The following is an 18,402-nucleotide window of genomic DNA, read 5'->3' as shown; positions in this document are numbered from 1 at the left end:
TTTTCAAAGCGGCGTGACTTCTCTCTCCTTGCCGTGCCGACCTCAGCGGACCAGCTGAGCCACATTACCTTTGCAAACATGTTGCTTTTATCAAACAGGATAAAGTTTTGTTCTCTGGCGTTTACCGCGGCTCGTCTGTGCAGCAGCGGCCCGGCGGCTGCTAATCTCAACCCGACTGTTTACTTTGACATTGCTGCAGACAACGAGCCTCTGGGCAGAGTGACATTTGAGGTGAGCGGAACCGAACTACAATTTTTTTTTTTTTGTTTACTTTTTTTTTTTTATTTTACTTCCAGTGTGTTAATTTTTGCTTGCACCCAAAAAACTAGCCTTGGTGTCCTTTCAGTTATCGTTGCAGTGTTAAGTTTTACTAGGGAACAACCTGTTCACATCAAATTGACCTCAGGCGAATTCATTTTTCTTTTGCAGCTCAACGCTGAAGTTGTGCCAAAAACCGCAGGTAAGCGACAGTTTATAAACATTTCATTCATATCAAACCTCAGCTGACGACATACAACGGCTGACAGTCACATTATAAGTGACATTGATCTCCTATGGTTAAAAACTAATGCAAAAAATCAGATTGAACAATGCTGGTCATTCAAGCAGAAGCAGCTGCTGTCATCTTAAGGTCATTCTTAATGTCACACAGCTGCATCCAAAGGTTTGACCAAAGTACTCATGTTTTTAGTTTTTCAAGTAAATGCCCAACCTGGTGTGAATTTAAAAATGTTATTAGACTGTTTTCTTGTCATTGAGCTGTGTAATGGTAAAAAAAAATCCAATAATTAGCATGTGCAAAAGTTTGGGCAAGTCACTACATGGTAACCTGCCCTTTGTCAAAGGGGGTGGAGATGTTCTGTGGCTGCAGCTCATGGATCAGGAAGTGCTGACAGAGGGAAGAATGGATTCATCTTAATATCAGAAAATCCACATTTAACATTTAATTACATGTTTGATGCCAGACAGATGATTATTGGTGCTGATGCAATGCCTGTGTTTTGGTTTGACCTAAAATACGAAACCACGCTGAGTGATAACTTTCAGTACTGAGAGTGGTGATGTGTGGTTGGATGCCCATAAAAAAAAGGGATCTGGATCTGTTAAAAGCGAATTGGCTGTAAATAAAAGTATCAGTGTTTTTTTTCCTCCCCTGTGTTTATTGACACCATCTCTCTTTCACAGAAAACTTCAGGGCCCTGTGCACTGGGGAACATGGTTTTGGTTACAAGGGATCAACTTTCCACAGAGTGATCCCTCAGTTCATGTGCCAGGTAGGCTTCTCCATTTCTCTCTCCCTTGTGGCCTTTAATTGTCCAGCAGTGTAATTACAGCGATGTGCTTTTGTGCTTTTCAGGGTGGCGACTTCACAAACCACAATGGGACTGGAGGGAAGTCGATCTATGGATGGAAGTTCCCCGATGAGAACTTCAAGCTGAAGCACGTTGGAGCTGGTAATTATTCTTCATCCAAACTTTTAAGGGAATTCTTTGCAACCAGACTGTGACACGATCATTTCAGACGATACATTGATTCAAGCCAAGTCTACTTGTTATTTACCCAAACAAGTTAAAGTAGCCCTGGGACTTAAAGAACTGGACAAAGCGACGCTGAGCTACACAGTATAATTATATTTAATATGTACAGTACAGTGTGATATCAGTGTGATATCACAGGACAGTGTAAGTGCATCATACATAGCACATGAAAACGTGTTCCTCTTCACAGTGAAGCTTGAAACCAGGCTGGTGAACACTGAGCCAAAAATAAAACCATGGCAGACAAGGAAGGAATGTGTAACATAGAAATATGGCAGCACTAGAAATACCAAGAATTTCTTTAAAGTTTTGATTTTAACACCTCAGTTCCTCGTCATTATATTGTTGTTTCTTCTTTTTAAACAGATTTAAATCTGTTACATCCTGTTCCTCAATGTCATGAGTTTCCTCATTCCTTTCACCACCAGGTGGCAGCGTTGGGCAACTAGTTTTTAAATAACATGGCTGTGATGAAGTTTGTGTGTTTCACAATGATACATTGGCCACAACATTTGAATTAACTTTTTTTTTTATAATTGATCCTTATTAACCTGTTGTATACATCTTTGAATCTCCGCTTAATTCTGAAAAGCCTAGGTGAAAACATGTTCTGCATTTACGATTTGTTGTTTTGATCAAACTGAATCTGAATTTGTGACATTGCAGGGATCCTGTCCATGGCCAATGCTGGACCCAACACCAACGGATCCCAGTTCTTCATCTGCACCGCTAAAACAGAATGGTACGTACTGACAAACACATTACAGAGGTTGACACAAGTGTAACACCGTTATATATACGCATTTCTTTGACTTTATGAAAGTCTGTTTCTAGCTGGGCTTCAGAGATACCCATACAAAGTTATTCTTGGTAATGGGGAAACTGCAGAACATTTGTGATGACATAACTTAAAAAAACGGACTCATTGATACTCAATACAATATACACAATCTCATCTCAACAGTTCAACACGCTGTCTTCAAAGTGAAGGTTGTGACAGTTTCTGTTGTCTATGGAAATTTGAAACATGACATAACTTGTAATTATGCAAATCTAAAAAAAAAAAAACGTGTTGAAAGTTGATAAATAACCTGCTGTGGTGGCAGTGTAGAGCTCGGACGCTGCTAACATTAAAACTGTCGGTCTCTGACCACATGGAAAAAAGATAATACCCACTCTAATGCAGTTTTCATATATTTTAGGTTTTAGTGCTGATGTCTGTTTACCTATTTCAACAGTAGCGTGGGATGTATGGCAGCTTAACAGGAATCCAAAGAGAAATCCACTGCCAGAGGTTTTACAGCCCAGGTTTATCAGCAAATGACTGTGGTGTGTCGAAGGCTCCTCAGTTGAACACTCACTCACACGAGAAAATAACATGTAATACAGCAAAATATTAATCTGTCCCAGGGTGCTCATGCAGTTGATGTACCACCCAGACTTAAAAATGTGCTGCTTTTGTTATTTTATATTTTTTCTAACATGTTCAGTATTTGTTAAAGTGCTGTTCCCCCTTCACCCCTCTTGAGTACAACATTCTTGGTGGGAGCAGTGAATTCTTATGTTTTGGAATTAGAGAACAGACACGTGAAGATTTGCAAAAGGCCTAAAATAGCACAGCGACTGGAGGAATGGTGGCATCACCCAACAAAAAAGCCGCAAGCGAGACCCTGTTGGGCGCATCGCGGATCGTCTCACTGTCCCGGGCGGTGATAATAAACGTCGTCTTTCTTCATTCAGGCTGGATGGCAGGCATGTTGTCTTTGGCAGCGTGAAGGAGGGACTGGACGTGGTCAAGAAAGTGGAGACTTTCGGTTCACGGTCTGGGCGAACCTCCAAGAGGATCACTATCACAGACTGTGGAGAGCTCAAGTAGACTCCATGAGCAGTGGACACGGTCCTCGTCTCATCTCCTGCTGTAATTTCAATGTGAGCGTCTGAGTGAAAGAAGCTCTTTCTTCAGTCATGGCACAGAGTGCTTTCTCTCTGCTGGCAATAGATAATATCAGAATCAGGATCAGCTTTTCTTTTTTTTTTTTGAAGTGGTACTTAAATTCTGCAACTAACGCACTTAACTGTGTCGTGATACAAAATGTGAAGTATTATGGATTCTTGTACTTGAAACAGATTAACTTGTTAACATTGGAGAAAGGGGCATTTATTTGCAACAAATAAAAGTCAGTTTTTTTCTAAATTTGTGTGCTTATTCTTGCCATCTGTTTTTATGCTACATGAACTTGAATAAACTTCCCCAAAGGAGAAGTTGTGCACGTCAACAACTGGCTGAAATGAAGCTGTTTGACTCGAAGGTGTGCCCATTTATTGGGTAGAGGTGAAGGGTTTTTTTTTATCACCAGCTGTGGAGTGAGTTCATTGTTTTGTCATTTTCCCCCCTCACCTTCTGCTTTCCTCATCAGCTTCAGTTGACTAATGATCTTATCCCTGTTAAGTATTTATTCTGCAGAGGTCTGTCCAGAAGAATTAAGGTCTGCGATGTCAGGTCTAATTGCTTCCGTGCAGGCAAAGGCTCCTTTTGGGGGTCAATTTGTATCGGTGTGCTTTAGGTTCCGTCAGTGGTGGTACTGTATATATGAGAAGGTGATGAAGCCAAATCGGATTAGTACATTTTTCCAGATGCAAGTTTTTTTTTTTTTTTTTTTTCTTCTGTGGAGATAAAAATGTTCAACATCTGGATTAGTTCATGTTGAAGAGACGTTGATCATCCTCAGCCCCCCCATTCATTTTATGTGCATCTTTTGACAAAACCAATTTGTGCAGAGCAGTAGAAAAAACAACACAGTATGTAACACGCATAAATGCATTTTAATACAAAAACATTGTAAGAGATCAAGAGCTCCATCTCATGGGTTACTCGGTCTAAGGCACATTAAATGGCGTATCACACATCTTTAAACAGTTAAAAATTCTCAGGTTTTTCTTTTCCATAGCATTATTTATCATTAACAATTGCATTGAAATACATAAACCCTCTGAAACAACATGCACATACCCTCCACTTTATCCCTCCTGATCTTTGGTACATTCACATTTTTACTCCTCTTTTTTTCGTCTCATGTTACATAGAGACATTACAACCTATTACCCATAAAAAGCACTTTGGTGGTGCATTTCGTATTTTTCAGGATAAAGATATTTCTACCATATTGCATTGGTTTACAACTTTTGGAATAACAAACTACTTAAAAAGCTGTTTCCACAAGTAATTGTAGGCACATATATAGTATATAAAGAATAAATGTTAGTTGGCTAATATATTCCTTCACAAAGTGTACTAATCAACAAAACAGTAATGGCTTAAAAATATATTCAAAAAATTATGTACCCTCCAGTACTGATAATACAGACAATAATGCAGATACACATTAATACTGCATATCCCTCTTAGTAAAGACTTGTTGCATATTTTATACAGACAACATCATTTTAAGTTATTTCTGGAATATACAAACATGTAAAAGAGAATCTTCATCTGAGAACCTCACTTGTGAATTATGTTTTCCGACACGAGTGAAGACAGACACAGAGCTAAAGTTTCTTAATTCACAGTTGGTAAGATTCTTGGTTCATAGTTAACACTTCAAATGACTATTCACAGAATGATAACTGAGCAACTCGCCAGCACCCAGCAAATGCAACGTACTCGTCTCCACTGAGAGAGGGTGTAGAAAATTACCTCCAGAATGAGCCTCTTACACTGAGAGTCACAGCGTCAGAGAATATTATCACCATAGAGTTTATTACCATGTGTGTGTGTGTGTGTGTTTTTTTTTTTTTTTAGTCATTAAAATATAACTGTCCCTTTTCGATGAAATGAAGGAAGTCAAGCTGGGTGTGTTATTGCACACGGCGGCAGTAGTAGCCGAGGACTTTGCACTTTTCACAGAGGTGCTGCGGATGCTCCTTGCTCTGGTCCGACACATCCAACCCGTCTGGCTTCTCCAGAGGTCGCTGCAACAGCAGGAAAAAAAATAAACACACAGAAAGGGAGGATTGGTTTATGTAATAGTTTCATTTACTCATGTGTTAATAATTAAAACCTCGGCTGTACTGTTACCTGCTTATGAGGGTAAACATTGATGTGGCACTTGATACATTCTTGTCCCATGTTGGCCCAGGAGTTCCCACTCATCCACTTCCTCTTGCATTTAGGGCATTTATATTCACCGAAACACCTCTTCTTTCCCTGATACGGGGTCAGGCCTTCACCTTTGGGTCGAGCCTGAACAGAAACGTGTAAGCAGAGAAACGTCTTTTTACATCATTGACATCATGTGCAGCCCACTTTTAGTTTCACTTACTACTCAAATGCTTTAAAATGACACACTTTCTCAACAGTGTGAACCTCAGCAGCTTTCCAAACATTCTGGCCTTTGCCTCTCAACACCTTCAACTGGAGACCGGCTGACCCTACGTACGTGGTTTCTTTGGACGGCAGCCAATTCAAAGCTCTGCGTGATTAGAACAGGAAGTGATAGCAGCCCTGTTGGTGGTCGAAAGAGAGTCGAGTTTATGGAGTAAGTTGTGTCTCAGGAATGAAACGATTATTTATGGTTTCTGTTGACACAAGTTAGAAAACAGGTCATTTGCTTTGATGCTTGATTAATTTTTACAATCCCGGAAGAGCGATTCCACAGATCTCAAAGGAGCCTTTCTTATCTTATCTATAGGTGTAGAGGGATGGTGCAGAAATTAAGAAAGCCCTTTGCACCATAGAAGCAAGTAGAAATGATCTAATGCTTAAATGGTTTATTCCGTGGAAAGTGAAATGTATTGTAATTTTTCAGTGTAATTTATTTGTTCGACAGAAAAGAAGCAGTCTCTGCTTTCCCATTAAAAATGAACTCCTTCCCTCCAGCTGTGTTCCCAAGAGACCATAAAGGAGGCCCCGGCTTGTGGGGGGACCAATGGGAGAGGCCTCTCTGCTATAGGACAAATACCTTAGGCTCTCAGTCATCCCTCCCAGCTGGCCCCGGCCCACCAATCAGGACACAAAGATCTTAGCAGGGAGGAAATAAAACCCAGATGAACTCTGCACTTGTATAACATGACAAAATCCAAAACCCATCACAAAGAAATCATCTCGACAAGACTGGTTTAAATTAAAAGCACCTCAGCTGAAAAAGTAGGGCAAGTCAAAATTAAGACCGAGCCCACACCACCAGATGAGTTCACATCAAATCTTGTTTTGATTTCACAGCAGGAACATATGTCAGGTTCAAAACTTCAACAACAGATCATTATATTCATTTCCAGGGCTACATCTGTTTAAAAAAAACATCTTGAAAGTCTCTAACTGTTAAAACCACTGTGAGACGTTTTGAGGCCTGTGTTTGCATCATTTAGCCACCATGAGGCACTGTGGGAGGTCACTTTTGATGGCGGTCCTCTTTCTCAAGCGCCTACAGGGAGAGTGGATGGAGCATCACCTTCCTGAGGGAGGAAACAGCTTTCACTCTGCAGAACAAGCAAAACAAACTCTACCTAAAGTCTGGAGCCCGCGGGGCAGCAAAGGGCACTGTGCACTCCGGCGTTTCCACCGGTCCCATCAAAGATGTGAAGGTGATGACCGACAGACGAAGATCTTTACAGCGAATAGGAAAGTTTGAGCGATGGCAGAAAAATGTGCAAACCCATCATTGAGCCACTTGCATGCATGGCACAACAAGTAAGAGCACTTTTATTTGACGATGCACTTTAAAAAAAAAAACCACAGATCTCAGTCTATACCGCAAATTTGAAACTCATTGCAGCATCACAATGATGAGAAAAAGTCGAAGAATTACCAAATAAGAGATTAGAATTCATCCCTACACAGCCATATACCCCACTCATATGTCAGTCCATCCTGTAATTGTTAAAGTATTTCAATGTGGACCAAGTTGGTGGATCAACTGACAGAAAGGCCTTGCCATCCATAGAGCTATGCCAAGAGCATGGATAAAACATGAAGACATGTTGTTTTGGACTTGGACAAAAGTTGTTTTGTTGACATTTCTCTTTTTCTTTTTTTTTTGCCCTTTTTTCTCCGTCATTCAGCAAAACATTCAAATTGACACAAACATCCAATTTTCTCCTGAAAGAGATTCTTCGTATTTGATCGAAGATCTCCAGCCCGAAACCATGTGTGGGGGAACAGTTTTGTTTTCATGATAAATAGTTTTTATTCGTTTATTACGTGCATTACAACACACCCCCGCCAAGAGCCATCATTTAAATTGTGTAACTTAAATCAGCCCCAGAGCGCGCTGAGCGATGTAAACCCAGATTTTAAGGCTGTAGCAGATAAGCTTGGCCCAGATCCTTGAAGCCTGGTGAGAGAGGCCCAGGAGGTTGGCTGCCTCCTTCTGCCATCATCTGGAATCCATCAGGATAAACAATGGACGACTCCAAATCCTCACCCCACCCCGCCTCCTCCCCACCCCCACCCTTCTCCTCTCTCTCTCTCCCCCACTTCCATGCCCCCATGAGACGTTCATCCTGGAGAACACAGCAACACCAAGCCTATAGGATACCATGTGGTCAATTACTCCACACTAACAAACCCACCACGTTCCCTCTCTCCCTCTCTCTTTCTCCCCCTCGCTGGGTTTAATTTGTATCAGACCCCCACAGCGTCAGGGGAGAAACCCAGCTGTTACCAAAGCAAAACAACACGTTAATGCCTGGACTCAAATCCACTGCAACGGGGTCTCCTATGTCGTAAAAACTCCTGTGTCAACTTAAGAGATACATTTCACTATCTTGTGAAATCAATTACCTCCAGCAGGGTTTAGAACAACAACTGGATGACTTTCCGATGTCCTTAAAAAAGAAAGAAATCATTGGAACGGCTAGACGTGCGCGTGGAAGACAATTCCAAAGAAATGTGAAGTGATGAGTTTCACTGGAGACAGTAGTCTATCATTTGCTCACATCATTTATCATGCAAACTTTCACTGCTTCCAACTTCTCAAATGTGAGGGTTTACTGCGGCTGTCTGTTTTCTATCATTGTGAGGTGATTGTAAGGTCTTTGGCTTTTGAGAGGCAAGCTATATGAAGATGTCGAACCCTTGTTGTCCTGCATCATGATTCATGACTATGGCATTGATGCCTTTAAAGTTTAGAGACTCTGAAGGCTGTCTTTAATGTAATGTGGCAGATATTACTGTCACTAATGATGAGCCTCAAATGTGATGCAGACAATCAGAAACATCAGTGAAGTCAGATCATCTCAAGCTATCTGTCTGTTCACATTTTTAAAGAGGCAAAGAACAATTTTAGTGTGATTGAAAAGTATTAATTATGTAATTTTCTTTTACTGGCTGCTACTGATATGCCATTGTTAAGCATTCCTTTAATGTATTTAATGTTAAATCACTAGAAGCTTCTCTAGCAGCTCCAGCACCCCCCACCCCCCCCAGAGCTAGGATTCAAGGAAACAAGATATGAGACGCTCCCTGGCCAATGGAAGCAAACTTATGTCCTGTTTTACACAATGGTGCTTCCTCTTTTCCAGAATTTATCAGGGCCAAATGCTCCACTTATAGAAACATCCAGATATCAAATGATTCCTTTTAACAGCATGAAGCTGTAATCCCTCCACGAAGACTTAATGTAAACCTGGCACATTTGAAATACTGAATGGATTAACTTTTTCCTTTTCCTCCCTGTGAAACGTACTACGTGATTAGATACAAACAATTAGAGGCCAAAGAGCAGATGGTTGGTTTTGTACTTAACTCCAAGGCTCTCCAGTTTTTCAGTCTTCAATCAAACAGTACACTGAGCCATCAAACCAGCAGTTACACACAGGCACAAATTCACAGACGTTCTGCTTCTTAGCATCTATTTCACACACAGTGCTGTGCTGTATTATCTACCAATACACCGAGTCTGACTGACTTCCACTCATGGCTGTGGTCAAGCTGATGACATACGCAGCTGTAAACCGGCTTTACGTTTCACAGCGAGTGAATGACAGGGGCAGGCGGGCTGGCAGACAAACAAGAGACGAAACAGAAAAATATTCCCAACTTCATTTCAAAAACAAGGCTGAGCGAGATTCAAGAAAGCAAAGAAATCCTCCGACTCCTGCGTGGGGAGTAAACCTTGGCACGGCCGGTCGCTCTGTCAAAGTGATTCTCAGGCTCCCAGGGGGTCACTAACAAGCCAACAGTGAGTTTAATCTCATTGTCATGTCCAGTATTTGCTGCAGTTTTGCACTGTCTCAGTGATCTAATCATATTGTTTATCTCACTGCTGTCAAAGTCTAACGAGGAAAACACAAGATCCTACAGTCAGATTTTGCAGAGGCAGCCCAATATGTCTGTCATTGGTTTACAGCAGCCAACAGCAGTCTACATCTATTAATGAATGTGCCGTCTACCTTCACGCCTCTCATGTCGCGGTTCAGATACAAAGCGTAGACAGATGACTCAAGCAGGCAGGTGCAGTTAAATGACTTTAAATGAAAAGTGAAAGTGATATATCAGACAATACAGTCAAAATTGCTGGACTTTTTTAGCATGTCAAAAAAGCTGCCTGTCAGTAAGTGAAAACACAGGAGCAAAGAGGAGCAACAGGAAAAGGTCTGAGAGGTAAACAACGCAGACAATATGGCAGGACGCAGGTGGAAATGACGTGTACAGTTACTGAGGTGGTGACTGGGGAATGAGGAACTGGTGAGCAGGTGAGTAAGTCAGGTAAATACTGACGGCATCTGCTGGATGACTGGAAAACAGTAAAGGAGGATTGAGGTGCAGGAGATGATTTGTGCTTCCCCTCATCTTAACCTAAGCAACCTGCCCTTACCTCTAACCAGTAATGACAACTTACTAGCAATATGTGAAAATAAGAACATGCAAACTCAAACAAATGTAATAGTTCCTATAATGCTTGACATAAACCCCAGTGTAAATCTACATCTGGGATACTACAACCTCAAATCCACAAATTTAGTCCCATGCTTTTTATTCCAGAATTTATGAAACTCCTAATTTGGTGCCTTTAATCACTCTCACTGTGACCGCACCATGTTGTTATCATTATATTATTATATATTATTACTAGAAACCCTAAAATCTGGTATCATTCTTTCAGAAATGTAGCTCACTTCTAATAATAGTGCCCCCAAATCCCATAATTTGGTATTGTTAAAATAGTGGTACAATGGTAAAAACAGCTTCAATGAACATTTGGGAATGGCACAATGGATATACCACTGACACAAAACATAAAGAAGTTCTTAGAGAAAAATAAATCATCATGATAATCAGATTCATAAGAACAGGGGGAACTCAATTTCCAAATAGAAAACTCCAGGACAGATAGTAAATGGCTAAGATGATACTGTTTGTCAGTTGCAGTTTCCAAAGTCAATAATAAAGGATATTATTTAAAGCCAGAGAAAGGGAAACACATTAAAGCTCATTTCCCTTTCCTTCCCTTATGTCCTTCAAACTGAAAAAACTGTCTCTTATGATCAAATTCGCTCTTGAAAACATGCCACTGCACAAAGACCGAACTCTTCAGCATTTTTTTCTTATGTTCATTAGCTCTGAGCAGATGACAGCCACTGCTCATCAGTGGGAGTCGCTCTACCCCACATTCCAGGGTTTCCTCTATCTTGCTCATCCTCCCTGGCAGATGATGCAGCCAAAAGCAACAGACAGCAAAACTGAAGACAGATAAGACATTTATCAGCAGTGAGAACAAAAGGAACAAAGCTGCAGCAATCAGAAAGTGTTTCTAGAGATTCGCCAGTTACACGGCTGTGAACTGTATCGTCCCACCTGAAGCTGAAATACAATATTTGGGCCTAAAACAACACTGATAATAACATTATCTGTATTTGAGCTGAGATGTCGTCCCATTACACCATTTAGACAATGAGATCAAGCATCAGTAAAAACACTTATCAAACTTAATATATACAATTCTGTGGCATTGACTGAAAAACAGAATTTCACAGTTTGCTCATATCATGGGCTGTGACTGGGATTTTATTGGAAACTGGTTTGTGCTCACAAAGTTCCTCCATGCCAACAACCTTGAGTACTTTTTGCTTGTCATTTATTCAGTCAAGCTGTTCAGTTATGTATTTTTCTTCATGGTGATAGATTTAAGAGTCTTCCCGTTGCTGATCAAGTCCTGTCAATAGTTTTTTCCCCAAAATGTTAACCCATTCCTTCTACGAGCTTCGAAAACAAGAATTTACTTATTGTATTAGTGAATTGACATATTATGGTGTTAGACTGTGGTTTAACCTGAATCATTTTAATAATGTTTTCTTTTTTCCTTTTTTTTCTCCTCGTTTTTACATTTTGTACAGTTCCAATGCATTTATTCACTTTCTTGCTTAGATTAAGGTGAGAAGATTGATATCCCTTTCGTGGCGTAGCTTAGCTTAGCACAAAGACTAAAAATGCAGGGAAACAGCTAGCCTGGTTCTGGACAAATCAAACAAAATCTGCCAACCAGCACCTCTAAAGCTAATCAAACAGTCACTAGACAGTTAAAGACATGCGAACCATGCGATGAAATGCTGGTTTGAACATAAGCAGCTTAGGACTAAAAATATCCATGTTTCAGACTTCAAAGACTAAATAAAGAAATTCCCCTGAAAGCCTTGCAACTATCAAAAGTTCCACTGTCCAGAGTAATTATCAAAGCAGACTTTCCCCCCTCCATTCAAACATGATTAAACTGTAACTGTAAAGACATACACCCATTTCCTGTGCTACCCACTGTTTCCATAGACGTATCTGGACAGTTGCTCACTGGCCCTTTAAATGAGTGTCCGAGAGCTGCTTCTTCACACATGCAGACAGACGGACAGAGAGAGACGCAGCCAAGCAGAGCTGAGCGAACAATACAGCCTGACTTCCTGACCTCTGGTTCCACGGCTCCTCTGGAGAAACAATGCTCTCCTTATTTAGCCCAGGCCCTTCCCACCATACACCCATTTACTGTCAGCACACTGTCACTTGTGTATTCTCTTTACTGTAACCGGGTCCAGCTTCTTAATTGGCAAAGGTGTAATCACAACATTGTGACTCTAAAGGATAAAAGCTGTTAAACTTGGATGGAATTAAATGTAGCTCTTTACATTTTTACATCAAACTGGTGCACAGGATTGGGTACTTCGATCTTGACACACTGATTTAATAGCAAGTTTGAAATATAGTCCTTTTACTGCGGCTCAACACACAGTAACACATCAAAAGTGTGTATTTCAGTTGTCTAGAGCTAAAAATGCCTCAGATTCCAGCCAACAAGAACAAAAAGCAGTTTGTTCATTAGCTGCAGCTTCAGAAGAACATTCAGCTCGGCTTCAACTGAAGAGGCCTTTTGTCATGACGACAGCTCCGTAATCATTGCTTTGGGTCTGAAATATTAGCAACACATGATAAAATCTGACATCATCTTTCTTAGGCAGAGCAAGGGCGGCGAGAGAGCCAGGCAGCAGAAATGGTTTCCAGATTTCTTAACATTTTCAGGGGCGTGGCTGCGAAGAAGAATCGTAAATATCTCTGCGTAATCCTTTGACGTCTTAACCTCCTGGTGGAGCAAGTAATCCAATTCTCAACTATGCTGTCAACAGGATGTTTACCAGTGACATGCCGAGCACAGCATGGATATAGGTATCTTATATCTTTAAGACGGACTGCAGCCCAAATGCATGGTCTGGCCCTTTTCCCTTTTCATCACCACTGAGGTGCCACATGATTCTTTATCAAAGAAGCTGACTTTAAGAGTTGACATGGGCCCCATTCAACCCAGAGAAAGGCTGTTAAAGCCCCCACAGACCCACTTCCTGTGTGCTGCTTCTTCTCTCATCTTACTGAGCCGAGACATTCTTTGATTCCTGTCCACACATCCTCTCCACAACAAACCGATCAGCTATGGAAGAATGCAACAAGTGGTCCAAAGAAAGTCACTGCTGCTAATAAGATGTTTTATATCAAGTCCATAAAACAGCTTTAAAACAAGTCGTTTTTCTTTGCTCTGATTTATGCCCCTCCATTTTTCATCTGAAAGCAAAATGCTATGCAAAAGGATGTTTCTGTCCCAGGCTGAGCAGCTCAACCTAGGAATAACTGATAATGTGTGTGGGTTGTACATTTAGTGGGTTGAGAGCTTTTTCGTTCAAATTTGGGAGGGGGGGGACTACACTTCTGGGGCTGATGAACTGACAGTCACGCCCGCTTCTCGCAGTGATTGCCAGGTGTGCGCAGATGTGAAAAAGTTAAGAGCTATAAGCTCACTGCAAATGATTTTCTCTGCATTCCTCGCATTGCTCCACTACTTTTGTTCACTGCTCAGCTGCACCGGTCTCCTCTGTTTTAGTAGGGATCGGGGTGACGAGCTTTGAGAGAGGAGATGGTTATTTGCTTTCTTGCTGTGAGTTTGATGAGAAAATTGATACCACTCAGCAAATATGTAGGCTAGCTAAAGCCAGCAGGCAGTTATCTTAACTTAGCATAAGGAGTGAAAACAGGTTGGAAACAGGCAGCCTGGCTCTATCAGAGGACGCAAAATTTCAGACCAACTCTGCCTAAAGAGTTCCTAAATTAAAATGTTAGCTACCTCTCATTGCGTAGAATGACATATGTGAAATCAACAATGAAATTATTACAGGTTATGTAGCCTACTTTTGGACAGAGCCAGCTATTCTCAGTCTATATGTTAAGTTAAAGGGATATTTCAACATTTTGGCAAATTTGCCTATTGCCATAATCCCTATAGGAGTAGGTTCGTTACCTTTAATTGTCGGTGCAAGCTCTTTTTAGATCTGCGGGGCAGAGACACAAGCTGCTCAGCTAACGCAACGGAGGCGCACGGTATTTCCATGTTTCCCTCATCAAACTAAATACACAATCCAACAACTCCAAAACACTTTGTGGACTTGTTGTAACCCTATAATAATGTATACCATAATTATGTAACATTACAACACATGAAGCAAATACTCTAAAACTACTTCAGCTTTTGAAGTCACTCTGCCGAGCAGCAGGATTTAGTTTGGCTACGCATTTGCCTCGAAAACAAGTATGTCTCTGTAACTTGTCCATGAGAGCGTTTTGCAGTTGTTGCATTGTGTATTTAATGAGTTTGATCATGTCTTTGCCCCACCAATCAACCAAATAGCTTGCACCGACAATTAAAGGTAATGAACCTACTCCTAAGACTATAGGGATTATGGCAATTGGCGAATTTGCCAAAATGTTGAAATATCCCTTTAAGCTAACCTCTGATTCCAGTTTAATACGGGAAGTAGTATCAATAGTCTAATATAAATTTCAGCAAGAATTTCAGCAAGAAAATAATAGCTCTCAAAATGTTTAATAGTGATTTTGAGCTCACACAGCAAAAAGTCAGCACATGTCAAAAATGTAAAATCTCTTGTAGCCAATTAATTGATCTTTTGCTCTAATTGCTTCTGCTGAGATGTTCATAAAACTGCTGCTTCTGGAAAAGGCTTCGATTGAGAAAGTGATCCGTCAGCCCTCTATTTTACAAAAGGAAGTAATTGCACTCGATAGAGTTTTTTTTCCCTAATTGACCAGTGAACATTTAACACCTTTTTGAACTTTTTTTTTTTTGTTGCATTCTTGGACACTCCCTGTTCATTAGCAATTTGATTATTTCCATTACACCTAACAAATGTCAGGCATTTCCCTCTGAACATGATCAATGGCGGACTGCAGCTGCACATAAAGCAGTGGTCATATTTCTCTCGTGTTTGGAGTAGAGGTCGTGCCTAGTTCCACAGAGAAACCTATCATCTTTCATTAAGGCCAGCTCCGAGATCCAATCTGGCATCTGCTGCTCATTACCAACCTGCAGTGGTACATCTAACTCAAATATGTGCTGAGGAATCTATTTCACCCTGAGAAGAGAATACAAACATAATATTCTGACTTGGAATTTATAGTTTTAGTACCACTGAATTTAAAAAAAGGGGGAAAAAAGTGTGTGATGTGCCTACATCTGTCGTAAAACATGTGGATTTGATACAAGATTTAGATAAAAATCAGATTAAATGTGTCACTAAATTGACTTTATGAATTCCTCTCTTTCAGAGAACACTTTTATATACTCTTTAAAACATGATGAATTTGACAGGCATCTCATGTGGCCCACACACTGCACAGCTGTGTCAGCCTCCACTGTGGATCTGCACCTGACTGAGGTACAGCATCCCTGACCGACTCACCTGAGGGCAGTCTTTGATGTAGTGTCCTTTGTTGAAGCAAAGGTGGCACAGGTAGTTGGGCGGCGGTCTTTTGCTGGGTTTGCGTGACTCAGGGGACAGGGAGAGGTCTGAGAAATGGTCCGCTAGAGAGCTCAGGCCGTCCACGATATTGTTGAGGGACCCATAAGGCGAGGAGCTTTTGTAGAAGTTGTTGTTCAAGGCCTATCAGAGAAAAAACAAAGATGATGAATTGCTGGCAATGGAACCATGTGGATGTAAAGGTCTAAACATACCGGAGATACCAGAATATACTAAAACCTGGCTGTAGCCAACAATTATTTTCATTAATTCTTGTTATTGATCTGTTGATATGTAGTGTTAAATGTCAACAAATAGGTGGTCCTGTTCAACCAAAGAGAGAGTGGTGTGATGGTGGTGTTGTTTTTCTCCTCAAGATGATCGGAATTGTTGTCGATTCATTTTCTGTAAATCTATTCAACCATTACTGGGCATATATTTTGCTCTACACAAAAGTATCTCTCATTTCACAGTGACACAGAAGAACATTGTTGCAACTCTAGGATGAAAGAGCATTTCAGCCGGCAGGTCAGTCCATCACCCTTGTTCCTCTCCCCGACAGTAGCCGACATTATTTCATTTCTGCAGATGTGCTGCCTTTTACTGCATTTACTCTGTGCACCAATAGTGTCCATTTCCTCGTCAGAACAAAATGCCTTTGTCATGCATTCTCCCAACTGGTCCTATTGGCACAACACAATCAGCATCATTGTGTCTCTGGAGGAGATGGGTGCTATGGCACCGCAGGGCAAACATGAAGAACAGGCTGTAGACACTGGCTGTTTACTCTGGAGGCATCACAGAAACTGAATTGTGATCAGATACACTTGTAGCTCCATTGCAGTGTTCAATGCTCTGAATGAGGCTTCAAAACGCTACATTCTTGGAACTGATTCATTTTTAAAGTGAAATCTTGTTTTTCTTAGTCAAAGTAGTGAATTTTGAGGCCAGTGTATAAACAAAAAACACACTTTTCATGCTCTATTTCCATTGTCCTACTTTTCTTGAGGGGGTCAGTATTAAATTAAGCAACACCAAGGCCCGCTGAAGGGAGGCTGCATATATCTCCTACCAAGCAGAGGCCAGCCAGGGTGAACCCTCACATTTTTAAAACCTTGTGAGAGGTCTTTCTCAACCTGCCATTCCTCCACCAGCTGCACACTGACACCAGAACAGTCTGAACACACTCAGGCACTATACCAGGGTACAAAACACATATTCATAATCTACCCACTCACCACAGTGCAACCCAATGAAGGCATGCAGGTGAGGTTTACTGTATGGGCTACAAAAATAACCTGGAGTGAAATATGTGGGTATGACATTCACTGACACCCAAGGAGAGAGATTTTTCTTTTTATATGCAACTAAATAAAGAGAGAAATCGGTGTACATTTCAACAAAACATGAATGTTGCAAACTTCCATGCAAAGCGTTAGTCTGAACTACAGGACAGCGTAACATCACATGAATTCTACCTCACTCCTCAGATGGAAGAAGTTGTTAAGATAGTTGGAGCTCAGATCAGCTGCGCTGCGCTTGGGGTTGTTCATGTCCTGAAGAGAAGTGTCCGAATCGGCTTTGAACGCATCAAAAGCGCTGCTTTGGGTGTCTTGCAAAGACATATAGACCCAGTTGAGCAGCTGCGCAGGTTGGTACACAGCGGCACCGGTCTCTATAGCAGACATCATATTGTTGTTGGGGGACAGCTCCGGATTTTCTGGATTACTACCCGAGTTTTCTCAGTCATCCCCCCCTCCAACTCCTGCTCCGCGGCTGGCTGGTTGGCTGGCTGGCTGGATGGATGGGTGTGATCCTTGTGTTCTAGCCCGGGGAGCCCTGGAGGACCCCAGTAACGGGACAGCGGTCTCTGAGGGAGGGCGCAGTGGAAGCATGAAGCGCCAAAGCCTGAATGCCAGTTTGGAGCTTGGAGCAGCTCCGGCCAGTTGCGTCACCGCGAACAGGAGGAGGTCCAACATGAGCTTGCATCTTTCTGCTTACCTCCCCTACACATGTGGAACCACTGTATCCTGCATTGTCAAGTACAATGTGTTATAATGATGGAAATAAAAGTGAAAAGTACACTGTGTTCTTATATTGTAAGATTTAAGTCTTTTTGAATGAGATTTCGTTTTAAGAAATAACAGAATTTTCTTTAAAAGCTTTATCTATCTAGGTCATTCCCTTCTTAGATGGCCTGTTTGTTAGAATATTATGTCGCAGTTCAGTCTTTTGTAATTATTTTAGGCTGTCTGCTGCCACAGCGAATGACAACTAACAGGCTAGAGTGTTGTTTTGTGTGTTGTGGAGAGGTTTAGACTAAACTTGCATAATTCACTTCAATACAATACATTTAGTTTTTTATGGTGTTCAGTTAGACTGACAATGAGGGGTTACTGGGAATGCCTTTACTGACCATAAGGTTATGTAGGATGAACTGATTTCACTTGAAGGCCAACAGATTGCATTTGGCCAGCAATGGTAGTATAGCTCTCCATCACAAGTAAAGTGCTGCCATCTAGTGTTTAATGTTGATACTGCGTGTAGTATCTCAGTGATGCGGTATAATTATCAAGCTGTATGTATC

General features: G+C 41.2%; 2 protein-coding genes across 2 annotated transcripts; one reads left to right on the top strand and one right to left on the bottom strand.

Annotated features, from left to right (window-relative positions):
- ppifb (peptidylprolyl isomerase Fb) lies at positions 1–3,726 on the top strand. Its single transcript, XM_083993962.1, has 6 exons — positions 1–231; positions 430–460; positions 1,186–1,274; positions 1,358–1,454; positions 2,205–2,280; positions 3,279–3,726. The coding sequence occupies exons 1-6, from the start codon at positions 79–81 to the stop codon at positions 3,412–3,414; spliced, it is 582 nt and encodes a 193-aa protein (XP_083850088.1). The 5' UTR covers positions 1–78; the 3' UTR covers positions 3,415–3,726.
- A 680-nt stretch (positions 3,727–4,406) lies between these two features.
- On the bottom strand, positions 4,407–17,711 carry LOC311002575 (zinc finger CCHC domain-containing protein 24-like). The gene is made up of 4 exons (XM_083993979.1): positions 17,294–17,711; positions 15,759–15,959; positions 5,614–5,778; positions 4,407–5,507 (listed from the first exon to the last, which is right to left on the bottom strand). The coding sequence occupies exons 1-4, from the start codon at positions 17,504–17,506 to the stop codon at positions 5,394–5,396; spliced, it is 693 nt and encodes a 230-aa protein (XP_083850105.1). The 5' UTR covers positions 17,507–17,711; the 3' UTR covers positions 4,407–5,393.
- Between the last annotated feature and the right edge of the window lie 691 nt (positions 17,712–18,402).

This window comes from Trachurus trachurus (genome assembly GCF_905171665.1).
Source record: "Trachurus trachurus genome assembly, chromosome: 19".
Classification (NCBI taxonomy): domain Eukaryota; kingdom Metazoa; phylum Chordata; class Actinopteri; order Carangiformes; family Carangidae; genus Trachurus; species Trachurus trachurus.
Note: the sequence above shows the minus strand (reverse complement) of the source record. Positions and strands in the feature narration are given on the sequence as shown.

What these genes read in the sequence shown, in the direction of transcription:
- ppifb (XM_083993962.1), top strand. Translation starts at nt 79, where the DNA reads ATGTTGCTTTTATCAAACAGGATAAAGTTTTGTTCTCTGGCGTTTACC. An exon ending in TGGGCAGAGTGACATTTGAG is followed by an intron (nt 232 to 429) that starts GTGAGCGGAACC and finishes TTTCTTTTGCAG; the next exon opens with CTCAACGCTGAAGTTGTGCC. An exon ending in TGCACCGCTAAAACAGAATG is followed by an intron (nt 2,281 to 3,278) that starts GTACGTACTGAC and finishes TTCTTCATTCAG; the next exon opens with GCTGGATGGCAGGCATGTTG.
- LOC311002575 (XM_083993979.1), bottom strand. Translation starts at nt 17,506, where the DNA reads ATGATGTCTGCTATAGAGACCGGTGCCGCTGTGTACCAACCTGCGCAG. An exon ending in TCTTCCATCTGAGGAGTGAG is followed by an intron (nt 15,960 to 17,293) that starts GTAGAATTCATG and finishes TTTCTCTGATAG; the next exon opens with GCCTTGAACAACAACTTCTA. An exon ending in ATGTTTACCCTCATAAGCAG is followed by an intron (nt 5,508 to 5,613) that starts GTAACAGTACAG and finishes CTGCTGTTGCAG; the next exon opens with CGACCTCTGGAGAAGCCAGA.